This window comes from Castanea sativa, chromosome 6, assembly GCF_040712315.1.
Source record: "Castanea sativa cultivar Marrone di Chiusa Pesio chromosome 6, ASM4071231v1".
Classification (NCBI taxonomy): Eukaryota; Viridiplantae; Streptophyta; class Magnoliopsida; order Fagales; family Fagaceae; genus Castanea; species Castanea sativa.
This window is the reverse complement of record NC_134018.1, coordinates 41681583-41695226: the sequence shown is the minus strand read 5'-3', so window position 1 is coordinate 41695226 and position 13644 is coordinate 41681583. Positions and strand designations below refer to the sequence as shown.

Genomic DNA, 13644 nt, shown 5'->3' with positions numbered 1-13644 from the left:
CACCCAACCCAATCCCAAGTTTTGGCGGGAAAACCTAACCCTATTTAACCACCTTCTTAGTTTTGGCGCCACCGGAATCGACAGAGACACAGTGAAAGAAAGAGAGAAATCAGAATCAGAAAAAAATGGTGGGATTAGCGTACGATCTGCTAGCAAATCCTCAGGGAGCCGTCCGATCAACATTCGAGAAAGCGGTAGCCTCATCAGGATTGGATTTCGATCCAGCTTCACTGGACGGCAAGGACTGGGGCGCACTCCATCTCTTCCGCCAATTCCTCTTCGACCAAACCCACCTTTCTCAGGTACATTTTTTTTTTTTTTACATTACTTTGTTTAAGGTTTTTAAAATTTACAATAACACAAACACCTTTCGTTCAATATTTTAACGTCTTTAACTTCTTGTGTGCGTGTGGTAAATTAATTTGAATAGGTTCCGATTCTGAATGGTGAAACTGTCAAATGGGTTCAGCCCAATACATTGGTTCGGTTCCGAGGAATGATACAAGACATGTTGGGTAATGAATTTTACGTTGGTGCTTTTAAGGATGGTGATGTTTGGAGAACCAACAAGTTTATGGATGTTTCTCACTTCCCTATGCCTATGGCTTCTACTTCTTCCTCTCATATGCGAGTTTGGGAACGCCGTTTACTTTATTGTGTTCCTGTGAGTTCTCTTCTCATATATATAAAACATGCCCACCTAGCGTCTTTTGTTTTTAATTAAGTTTTCTTTTGGTTTGATGTGTTTTTTTTTTTATAAAATGGTTGTCTTAAGGTTCCGGGGCGGAATTCTTGGACGGAACCATCGTCTGAATCGTTGGTGAATCGATGTGTGGATTGCTCATCCCAACAGAGAGAGAAGCGTCGGAGAATGGATGATGAATCCGTTGATCACATGGATATGCTTGTAAGTTCCATCCCTGCAATTGTATTTATTTTTTTATTCATTTTAAGTAGCTGCTCAAGAATGATTATGTAATTAAGCATCAAGAACGAATGCTAAAGACAGAAATTTTCACAACTTTCTAAGGCGACATGTTGTGATTGGAGCACTGTTACTTTCACACACGCTGAAACCACTAATATAGTATGTACTAATCACAATAGGTAATGTCAGCTGTTGTGGAAATAAGGACTTGATTTAAGTTTGAAAGTGTAACTACTAACTGCAATGTGCTTCCCATTTCATTACTTTGGGGGCGTATTGCGTTCCTATTTTGGGTTGGCTCCAAAGTAGTTATACATCAATGTTTTAGTTTGCAAAGTTCTATGGGGTTAATGTGATAGAATTATACACTAATCGTACTCACTTTTTATTTGGGCTTTTCTTTGGATATTGGATGGTTTCTTGGGTTTTCAAGTACTCGACTTCCTGTTGCTTTAAAAATGTGATTTTTTATGTCCTTGATTTATCTAACTGACATAACATGTTCAATGTCAGGTCTCAGATGAGGGATTTCAAGGTTCCCCTAGTACCAAAAAGATGGTAAGTAGAGATGATTATCAATTGTTTTCTTTTTTTGGTTTTCTTTCTTTCCATTGGTTGGATAAGAATCTGCTGATATTTTGATTCCTATAGTTAATTAATGTTATTAACACCTGGTATGCGTAACCTTAATTCACATATGTTGTGAACCATGAAAATTCTGGGTTGTTTGGTTAAAAGGAAAGGTGTCATGGACTGCCTTGATCTTAGGGGCCATAAAGGGCTCACTTTGTTAATTGCAATTTATCCTGGAAAGATATAGGGATGTGACAAATTCCGTAGTTTCTGTTATCTGATTCCTTTTAACTTTTGCGCATCTGATATAACAAGTCAATTGTTTGCCATTGATATGTATACTTCTATTTATTAGAATTTCTTTTTCTATGCTAGAAAGAAATTGGACACCCTTCCATGTCTTCTCAGACTAAGGAGCCTATAAATGAAGGCATTTGCTCTCATATGAGTATGGTACCCAGCATTGACAGTGAATCTCTTCCTTGTCTTGTTAAGGTAAGTGGTTGGTCATTTTCTTAATTTAATTTAAGACTATTTACCAATATTGATGGTGTTGAACTTATTTTGGTTTCTCCGTGAACAATTTATGTTGATAATTTTTTTAAATCTATTTTATGATACAGATATATGATTCTCCAGAGTCTGACTTGAAACTGAACGATGTTTTTGAGTTTATTGGAGTCCTCACATTTGATTCTGAGGTTTCAATGGACAAGGATGACCAGGATGAGTTATCTAATGGTTTTAGTGAAGATGTCTTGGTCCATTTACCCCCTAACAAGGTACAGACTCCTTGCTACTCCAATTTATTTTTGGTTCTTCATTATATTTGTTGATGGCAGCTAACTATACTCTAAGTAATAGCTGAATCGTGTTTCTGTAAATTCTCATTAGATTCATTATTAGTAATGTGAATGTCAACAACTTGTCATGTATTAGTCTGGTTACTAATTGGTTTTGTGGTTCATTGATTTCTTAAATCCTAACCTTATTGTTTCTTTTTATTTTGTGTTTTTGGGTGAAGGTGCCACGCCTCCATTGTCTTATTCACAGGAAGCTCACAGTTCCTGACTTTCTTCATAGTTCCCCTATTATGGAGGTGATTTTATACACATTAGCTTCATCTTTTCCCTATCAATGAATTTTTTTGACGTCTGCAGTAATTTCTGATCTTTAAGGTCTCCTTTTTTAATTCCTTTACTTTGTTTAATTGCCATTAATCATTTGTTCTCACAGCCAAGGCCCCATGTGGTTAGAGAAATAAGGGAGACTCTGTTGAGGCATCTTACAGCTGTCCTGGGTGATGATAGTGTTGCTGCTCATTTCATGTTGTTGCATCTTCTGTCCAGGGTAAGTGGTTTTCTTTCATGATAATGATGTTTTTCCAGTTGTCCATATCTCATCTCTATGGTCTTAATTAAGTTGCTTCTCCAAATCTCTTGTACCTATGAGTTGACATTAGTGAGTTTTTCTTGAGTAGGTGCATACTAGAGTAGAAAATCTTGCTGTGGGAAAGCTTTCACTAAATCTCACTGGTTTTAGCAAAGAAAGTGTGTCTCTGTTTGGCCATCGACTTAGCCTTGCTGTCAAAGACCTCCTACCTGTCACACATAGCATACCCCTTACAGTGGAGTATCTTAACTCTAGCTCACTCGCCCCAATAAAGGATTATGAGACAAACAGGTAATGGGATTTTTCATTTTGTCACTAGGAATTGATTTTTATTTTGATTTTGATTAATGACTTGAATATAAAATTAATTCTTTCTTATTGAGTTTTCTTGACTTCACATATTTGATGCTCCAGGCTGATTACTGGAGTTCTGCAGCTAGCTGAGGGTTCACACTTAATCATTGATGAGACCCAATTGAAAGCAGGGACCCTCAACTCTGTTGGAGTGGATAATACAAGGTTGTTAAAAAATCTGATGGAGCTGCAGAAGGTACTTCATCGTTTGTATATGTATGCATGTTTACATATATATCTCCTACTCCTTGTATATTGGCCTATATGAATTGAGGATTGAGAGAGATGTGCTGGACTGCCTAGTGCACAATAGTAGGCAAAATCTGCATTACCTTTTCTGCTAAAGTCAGATTATGTTGCTAGAAATGCTACCTGTGCCTTTGCTTCATGGAGCTACTGGATGGGTGTTGCTCATAGACATGATTTGCAATATATGAACTTGATATATTTAAGCACCTGTCTGTCCAGCTTTGCAATGAGGAGGTGCTTAAAGAACTTTAAGCTCTCTCGCAAAATTTACCATGTGCTTGGCAATTTTGCTAAAGAGCTTTAAGAACCATCTAAAAGTTGAGAAAGAGCTTTAAGCTAAAGTTGAAATCCGAGCTTTATTGTGAAACCTCTTTAGTGCACTGTTCCAACTTTTGATAGAACTCATGAATTAACATTAATTCCCACTCATTTTAAGAGAGAGAGAGAGAGAGAGTGATACTACTACTAATACTACTGCTAATATTAATACTATTGACATTGTTATTAATGAAATAAATATCGACCATTAGTTAGACCAAAATATGAAAATATAAAACGCTTTTATTATGTCTTCTCTTGTCATTTCTCACATCAAAAAGCTCTTCTTCTTCTTCTTCTTTTTATTTTTTTATTTTATTTTATCAATTTGCTTACCAAATGGAGTAACAACTCTAAAGTACTTTATCACTGTTGTTTGCCAAATGCTGTCAAAACTCTTTGTTACAAAAATTCTGCAGCTAATGCTCTATAAATGAAGTTCTACTTACTACAACAATACCAAACGGACCCCTAAAACTCTATTTATTTGCAGGTGGAATATGATTTTAAGTACTATAAAATGGAGATGGCAGCTGATGTCCAGTTACTAATTATTTCTGAGGGGAAATCAAACATCTTGCCAGCTGATATAGTTATACCATTCCAGCCTACTTCAGTGGATTCCTCTGAAGTAGTGGCTGCAGAAGCACTAGAAGCTTGGAGATGGTATTTGGCTACTGTTAAATCACTGCTACATTCTATCGAGTCAGAAATGCAGAAGGTATGAGTTAGCTTAATGTCATTTTTGATAAACTAGTTTCTTCCAGAACTGGAAATGTAATGCAACTTATTGATAGGGGCTCTAGCTCAAGAATTCAGTCTTGAAAATAATTCGAAGACCTTTCCATTTTATGGTCCTAGAACATCTTGGAGCATTCATGCTAATGTAACAAAACTGATTTAAACAATATCTTCCGGAGGCACCTTCCATTAAATTATTCTTTGGTCATTTTATGCGGCCTAACTATGCTAGTGTGTTACAGCACTGTTTTCTTCTCAAAAAAAAAAAAAAAAGAAGTTTAACAGCACTGTTTGCGCTTCCCTGTTTCCACAGTTTCCACAAAGTGATATATTAGAGAGTCCAAATCTTCTGTCCCACTCTATACTCCCCCAATAAAAACTTGCCACGTGTTCACCTAATTAATTAAATACTACTATTAATTAATAATGGTAGCATTAATAAGTCAATAATGATAGTATTTAATTAATTAGGTAAACACTTGGCAAGTTTTTATTGGTGGAATATAGAGTGGAGCAGGAAAAATGAGACAGAAGATTTGGACTCTATATTAGATACATTTTGGAATTTGAAGTTTCATTTCTGCCTTTGTTTCTGTATATGGCTGAAATATACATTTAGAAACTTAATGTTGTTGGATGGTACTTTATAGGTGGTAGAAAATGACTTGGTTGAAGCAAGGCAATCTGATCGGAGCATAGGGAGCCAAGATTTTAACAGGTTAAAGGCTGACTTCTTCTGTGATGTTTGTAAATTGTTTTGTTTCAAATTTGCAAATTTGTTGCACATTGGTAATATTCTTTCTCGTGTAACAGATGGCTGACAATGGGCCGGCTAATGTCTGTTAGTTTTGGTGAAAACTGCCTGTCATTGGAACACTGGCAGATGGTAAAGGAACTGGAGAGACTACGCAGAGAGAGGCTCAAATAATGCACGTGACTTACTTATTGATAATGGTTTGAACTGGTGTAAATTGTAGCTCTGATCTGTGGATCAGGTTAAGTTTGTCGAAAGTTTTATGTATGAAAATGTAATTCCCCATTTAATAGTAGCATGCCGCTATTTATGAATATCAACATTGCTTTAAAACAGCAGGATCTTCTTGGCTACTGACAACTCTCTAGATTGCTCTTTCAGAGGATATTCGTGTTATAATTACTTGTTATTGTTAACCAAGCATCTATATAACATGCACTTGTTAAGCCACACCGGTCTATATTAGTTCATTCAATCCAATTTGGTCCCATTTCAATTGTAAAATTTATTAGTAAATAACTTATTGAGTTAATTTAATTATTTTGTCCAAATCTATTGGTACATGAAGTCATTTAAGCTTTTTTTTTAAAATGCATCTTTTTTATATTTTCATTTAAAATTTTAATAGTTAAAAGAATCTTTTTTTTTAGGACAATAATTAAAAGAACATTTAAACAATATCACTTACCAATAAAAAAAATTTACAGAGTGACATGATTGGTTAGTTTCACATCAAAAACATAATAAAATGTTTCTTAAAATATTTTTTAGTGATACTGTAAACAGTTATTGTTATTACACTCATGTAAAGTTGCTATAAAATAATATGATAATTATGTAATCTAAAATTTTTTCTTAAATTACGTTTATATTTATTCCATTACCTAAAACTTATAAAAATAGAAAATATTTTTAAATAACACATGCACTATTTAACCTACAAATTTTATATTATATTTTTATAAAATATTTATATTACATTTTCTCATACATCACATGAGATTGCGTCTAGTATAACTAATTTTGAGGACTTAAGAAAGACATTTAGAATGATTGATTAGAAAGAATTGAGCTGGCTTTCGTGAGCCAACCAAATTTGTTGATCAAAATTTCTTTTGCCGTGACTTTACTACAACCCTAGTGATGGAAAGAAAATGATGAGTCTATGCAGGACCGGCCTAAAGCTTGGGCAACTTAGGCCTAGGCCTAAGGCCCCACTACAAAATAAAAAATTTCCTACTATAAAAAGGATTTATTTCCTTTGTAAAAAGTTCAAAATTTTATAAAAATACTAGTCTTTGAGCACGCACTCACGTGCGTACTCAGAGACTTTTATTTTTTTGGGTACACGCCTGTTTAGAGGCTCTTTTATTATTTTGAATAAAAGTTAATAATTTGCATATATTATAATTTATAATTTTTTTTTTATTTTTCAAACAAATAAAAATGATAAGTTTTAGAGATAAGTAGTAACTGTAATTTCTTTTTTGAAAATGAAGAGAAAAAAAATCTTAAATTTTAGGAATTATCTTTTTGAATGCAAAATGAAATTTGTAATTTGACGTTCATAACCTTATTTCTAAATGAAGTTATCCTTCATTAATGAAGGCATTTTTTAATCACATAAAAGTTCAGTTGAAAGAGGGGAATCCTCTTATATATAGTATAAACTAATCGCTAACTCGTGCTATGCACGGAAATCTACCTATTTGTGAGGTAGACTAAAATAATTTTATAAAATATGAAATTGATTAAAAAACTAGACCATTGCATGATTTGTTCTTATATGACTTTAATTCGTGTTATAATTTGAGGAATAAGCCATTGCTTGAACGTGTAATGGCTTTTTCAAAATTTTAGATATTAAAACTTTTGATGAAAGACCAAAAAAATTAAAGAATCAAATGATAAATTGCTTAGAAATTATAGAAACAAAACAAAATATATATGACTAAACAATAGAAAAATATAAGAGAAAGATAAGTTTTTTTTTTTAATTTTTTTTATACAAGATAGAATTTCTATTCTAGTCAAATCTAAGTGTATATGTATGTGAAGCTTCCTCCTAGAGACTTAAACCCCGGCCATTACCCCCACATCTTATAAGCATTTATACTTGTAGAGTGACCACCGCACCAAGGGTGCGCGATGGGTTAAGAGAAAGATAAGTTACACTCAAAAGAATAATCTATAGCTATAACTATTAAAAAAAAATCAAAAGATTCAGAACCTACAAATTAAAAGATAAATTGTGTGTGTATGTGTGACTACACAACAGAAAAATATAAAAAGAAAGATGTGTTACCATTAAAAGAATAATTCAAATGTTAAAACTTTTGAAAGACTAAAAAATATTAAAGAATCATAACTTTTACTTCTTATCAATTTTTGCAACAAAACAAAATGTATATGATTACACAATAGAGAAATATAAAAGAAAAAATGATTACCTTCAAAAGAATAATACATGGTATACAGGTATAGTCATTGAAATCAGCTAAACATGTTTAAATATTGTAAAAACTAACACAAATTTAGATGTTAAAACTTCCAAAATGTCAAAAAAATATATATAATTAAATAATAAGCTATTGAAACAATTCAAAAATTATATGACTATTCAAAAGAGAAATATAAGAAAAAGAAAAAAGTACATGAACCCATAAAATAATAAGTTTTAAATTTTAATGGGTCTAAACTTTAAACAATTAAAAAACAATCATCAATTCTATAATTATTTAAACAATAAAATTGTAATCTTAAAAGGAAAAAAAAAACTTACAATAATACTTATCACACTTCACGAGGTCCTTTTTATTTCAATTTTTTTTCAACCCTGTTTGATTGGCCGGCTCAATATTTTTCAAATAATTCAAATTAAATAAAAACCAAAAAGTCAAAAACAATAGAAGTATTGGAAAAGGAAATATTCTATGTGGCTAAGAAGCACACCGCCTTTCCTCTTGTGTGCATAGCTTATTCATTGGAAAAGAGGAAGACAAAACTCCTGTGTGTGCGCGCGTGACTACATAACAGAGAAATATAAGTGAAAGATGTGTTACTATCAAAAGAATAATAAAACAAAATGTATATGATTACACAATAGAGAAATAAATAATAATAAAAAAGTGATTACTTTCAAAAGAATAATATATGGTATAGTCATTGAAATCAGCTAAACATGTTTAAATATTACAAAAACTAACACAAATTCAGATGTTAAAACTTTTAAAATGCCAAAAAATGTATATAATTAAAGAATAAGTTATTAAAACAATTCAAAAAAATATATGATTATTCAAAAGAGAAATATAAGAAAAAGAAAAAAGTACATGAACTCATAAAACAATAAGTTTTAAATTTTAACGGGTATAAACTTTAAACGATGAAAAACCAATCATCAATTCTATAATTATTTAAACAATAAAATTGTAATCTTAAAAAAAAAAAAATAAATAAATAAAGCAAATTACAATAATACCTATCACGCTTCACGCGGTCCTTTTTATTTTAATTTTTCTTCAACCCTATTTAATTGGCCGGCTCAATGTTTTTCAAATAATTCAAATTATATAAAAACCAAAAAGTCCAAAATAATAAAAGTATTGGAAAAGGAAATACTCTACGTGGCCAAGAAGCACACCGCCTTTCCTCTTGTGTAGTTTATTCATCGGAAAAGAGGAAGACAAAACTCTTGTGAGAGAGAGAGAGAGAGAGAGAGAGAGAGAGAGAGAGAGAGTGTGTGTGTGAGAGAGAGAGAGAGAGAGAGAGAGAGACTACACAACAGAGAAATATCAGAGAAAGATGTGTTACCATTAAAAGAATAATTCAAATGTTAAAACTTTTAAAAGACTAAAAAATATTAAAGAATAAAAAAATTTACTTTCTATAAATTTTTGAAACAAAACAAAATGTATATGATTACACAATAGAGAAATATATAAAAAAAAGTAATTACCTTCAAAAGAATAATACATGGTATAGTCATTGAAAAAAAATGCCAAAAAATATGGTATAGTCGCTAACCTTTCCTCTTGTGTACATAGTTTATTCATCGGAAAAGAGGAAGACAAAACTCCTACTCGTGACAAGAACTCTATTTTGATTTTGTGCTGACTCCACCATAAAATATATATATATATATATATTTTAACAAAGTAGATAAGAAAAAAATAACATAAGAAAAGTTCATACCTCTACTCGACTTTAAAAAAAATATTGGGGTTTGCTTTGCATTTAATAGTGTTCATGATTAAGTTTGCAAATTTGGAGATAAATTATCAATGTTTGAGTTTAAGTTTAAGTTGGACTTGTTCGAGAGATAGAGTTTCACTCCTTGTTAAGTTTGGATTAAACAAAAATAATTTTGTTTTAAAAAAATGATAATGATGAGTTTGAGTTTAAGTTGGACTTGTTAGAGAAATAGAGTTTCATTCCTTGTTAATTTTGGATTAAACAAAAATAATTTTATTTAAATATCGTGCTAACGTGGAAAATTGTGGGAGCTCCAGATGTTTCGGTTTTATATATATATACATAGATAACATTTTTTTAAAAATAATTGATACTTTTTTTAAGAGTGATGCTAAAGATATCACAAATTTTACTATAGATTTAATTGGCATATCACCAATTACATAAAAAAATAATTCAAATACAAATAAATTAAGTTGTTGAAATTCATCAATTACAGTTATTATTATATTATATTGTGAACATTTTGTAATATCTTTAATTTTTTTTTCATTTCTAAAAATAGAAATTTAAACCAATTGAAACCATAAAATGTTTCAAAAAAGATGCTACAAATGTGATAGATTATCAATGATGACTAATCTCTTCTAATAGTTTGAAACCTTAATTTTTGTAAACTAATCTTCTTCAAAGCCACGTACCAAATAATATCTATCTCTTTCTCTTAAAAAGAATATATAAAGTTAAAATTTAGATTATAACTGTACTTAACTATGCATAGTAATATATCCAAGTTAAAGTAAGTTTCTTTTTAAAAAAAAAAAAATATTTTTTTTAGTTTTTTTGTTTAAATTTATGATCCAACTATGATATTCAATCCTTTATATGAAATTAATCTTAGTTTAATTAGTATTATTCATCCATTTCCATATTTACATCAAATTAGACCTAATTTAATTAGTATTATATAATTTTATTTAATTAATATGTACATATAAAAGGACCCATATCAAATTTTCGCTTAAGAGCCCAAATTTTCTTGAGCCAGCCCTGAGTCTATGTGAAAAATGGTGGTATCTATAGATGCCACAGATTCAGTGGTACTGGCCTTTGGTGTCTGGTCTGCCCAACGCTACTATTGCAGATTTCATTTATGCATTATGCTATTTAATGATGTCTTCCATAAATCTGAGCTTGTTAGACATAAATGGTGGCCCACAGTTATATTTTCTGATGAAAAAGTCAATGCATGCTGTTGATTATGTTCCTGTCTGGTTTCTTAAGTTCCTTTTGGAGTTATGGCTTTTGTCTGCTAAATGTAAAATGGTCACGGCTCTTGGTGGCAAAATAATTACGCTCTGTTTATAGCTTGACAAGTTATTGCTTTAGTACTGTTATTTAATTTGGATACAAGTAGGGTAGACTGAGAGGTACGCAAATTTATTAGCTAGCAATTCACATACGAGCCTTGGAGATGGAGTCATGCACTATGAATTGGAGTAAACTAGACTAGTACGTAAATATATGGGTAGAAGTTTGACATAAGAGCCTGGGAGTAGTTATGCTCTTACTCTTACAAAACTGCACAAATGCTAATCCTTGTTCTTGTTCCTTGTCTTATCTGCTTGGTTTTAGTTTTAGGTAGTATTCACTCGAAAAACATAATAAAAAGTGAAGCAGGTAATTTTGATTTTTGAAACACTCTGGAGAAGACTTTCTCCACAGGAATCTACGTAGGATAGTCAAAAAGTGACAATAACCAACCACAACTGAGTTTGATACCAACTTGAAAATAGAACTTATAGATAAATTGATGTCCTTGAATCAAATAAAAGGCAATTTGATAGAATAACAATGATTTCTTTATGATTGACATAGCTCACAAAGTCACAAACTCTCTCACTAAATATATATATATATATATATATATATATATATATAATAGGCCTAGCGGGTGCCAATAAGCCACCTCAGCAATAATCGGCCATGTAGTCCAAGACCCCTCTACTCTACCCTGTGTATCACACCCTCACTGTCACAAACAATGGCATAAGTACCAATTGAACATATACATATATCAGTAAAAAAAAAATAATGAAAATCTAGAATTGACCACCCTCAAATGTCTGTCCAAATTGCCAATTTCCTGGAACCACGTCGTAGCTAGTGACAGTCTTTCCATCACTGGTGGTGACTTGGAATGAGAGACTCTGTCCATTGAGGTAGTTATTGCTCTGCCAGTTCTGGCCCCAGTTCCTTGACATGGTTTGCCACCCTGTGTTAGACCCCTTGATGGACACTGATTGAACATCTCCTGCGCCTCCAACGTTGGTGATCAACACCAAGTTGAAGTAAGAGTGACCATTGATGGTAAATCTTATTCCTCCTTTCTTCACACAGGGGACCCTGTTTTGACCAACACAAGCAAGTAATTGAGATTAGCATACCAAGCATTTTCATGATGAGTAATGCTAGACACAATATTTTTTCACTATTATTGACATGGATTGTTTGTTGTGATAGAAGTAGAGGTTAATGATTCATTCTCGTTGTGTTCATTACCTTCTAAAGGCTATGGGAACAATTCCAGCTTTGTATTGAGCAATTTGCAAGAAAGCAGGCTCAGCCAAGTCAAAGTGTTGAAGAGGAGGATTGCACCATCCACCGTTGTCATTAGGCAAGGCAGAGTTAGGAGGGCAGAAGTTAGTGGCAGTGACAGTGAGAGTACCAGGGAGACACCATCTGGGGTCATCATTGCATCGCATCTCATAACAAGCTCCACAGCTCAACCCATTGTTGAATAGAGCAGTGCTGAGTGCTGCAGTGTTAGTCCCATATCCTTGGCTATAAAGATTTCCATATCCACAAGCACCCCCTGCAAGCAATACCAAGATATATATCCCCATGAGAAACCACTCTCCATAGAACGCTCATTCTAAATGAAACTTATGCTTATGGTTACTTTATGACCAAGTAATATGTTGACTTGTACCAACACCCCAAAGCAACATAATTTAACTAACTTTTACTTGCTCCCAACTTTTTTCTTCTAAGAAGAGAAATTCTAAAAGTGTAACTTATTTGTGTATTTGTTGAAAGTTAATTAATGTATTTTTGTATCTAAAAAAAGATAAAATTTTAAAAAGTTGTACATAAACAAATAAATTAAAAAGTTAAAAGTAAAAGTTGTTACCAAATAAACACTGAAACTTACCCATTGTACCAGAAGCGTCTCCCCCACCATAGAATGTGGCATGACCAGTTACCCACCCTCCATCATCTCCATAAGTGCTTTGGAGGCATAGAACAAAGACCAGAAGAGAAATGGTGGAGAATGCCGTGATGGCCATTGTGTCTATGCTTGTGTAGAGAGGAAGAGACTAGAGAGAGGGTTTGAAGTTTGAATGGAAAATGCTTAGTGCTTAGACCAAGGAGAACGGGGATTTACTTATATAGGAAAGGGGGGGGCGTAAAGTTTGGACCTTTGAGGCGTTAGTGAAGTGGGGTCATGTTGTAGAAATAGACAAGTTATTCATTCTCACATTTGACAAAGAGCCAAGAACCACAAAAGCTTATTCATATTTTCAGGTCATATACAAGAATCAAAGTGCACATGCAAATGTTCTGGTTAGACTACCAACTGTTTAGCCATATGACCCCACATGCACATGCATTTCTCAACAGTTTTTTTTATCCTATAATATTTTCCTTCTTATAATTATAATATTTTTATGCTTGTTACGTGTGGTTTTTCATTTTTGTGGTATTTGCTTCTTCAATGCCTGAGATTATGCAATCAGCTAGCCAACAATTCAGCTATTCAAGGCCTTTGATTGGGGAGCTCTTGAGGCCACAGAAGTCCAACTTGGTGGGCTACTGATATACCAAACGGAACGGAAGAATATGGGTCATTTATGCATAAAGGAATAGTGCATGCTATATTTTATACACGTTTTGCACCAATTACTCCGTTTGAGAATGACAATTAACAGATTAACAAGTAGCTCATTTGATGTTTACTAAATTGGCAATATTGCTGGTGTTTATAGCCATTTTGTAAATGTTTTACTTTCTCATTGCTGAAAAGTGAAAACCAAACAACAAACCAAAGCAACATTTGGCAAAAATGTACCACACGAGC

At 32.6% G+C, this 13644-nt stretch overlaps 2 protein-coding genes across 2 annotated transcripts; one reads left to right on the top strand and one right to left on the bottom strand.

Moving 5' to 3' along the window:
* Positions 1 to 12: 12 nt before the first annotated feature.
* LOC142638356 (mini-chromosome maintenance complex-binding protein) lies at positions 13 to 5623 on the top strand. The gene is made up of 13 exons (XM_075812380.1): positions 13 to 302; positions 431 to 664; positions 776 to 907; positions 1442 to 1486; positions 1877 to 1996; positions 2125 to 2283; positions 2526 to 2600; positions 2738 to 2851; positions 2982 to 3184; positions 3308 to 3443; positions 4308 to 4535; positions 5206 to 5273; positions 5369 to 5623. The coding sequence occupies exons 1-13, from the start codon at positions 126 to 128 to the stop codon at positions 5481 to 5483; spliced, it is 1806 nt and encodes a 601-aa protein (XP_075668495.1). The 5' UTR covers positions 13 to 125; the 3' UTR covers positions 5484 to 5623.
* A 5664-nt stretch (positions 5624 to 11287) lies between these two features.
* LOC142638117 (expansin-A8-like) lies at positions 11288 to 12935 on the bottom strand. The gene is made up of 3 exons (XM_075812111.1): positions 12718 to 12935; positions 12066 to 12378; positions 11288 to 11909 (listed from the first exon to the last, which is right to left on the bottom strand). Exons 1-3 carry the CDS (start codon positions 12851 to 12853, stop codon positions 11606 to 11608), a joined length of 753 nt encoding a protein of 250 aa, XP_075668226.1. The 5' UTR covers positions 12854 to 12935; the 3' UTR covers positions 11288 to 11605.
* Positions 12936 to 13644: the final 709 nt, after the last annotated feature.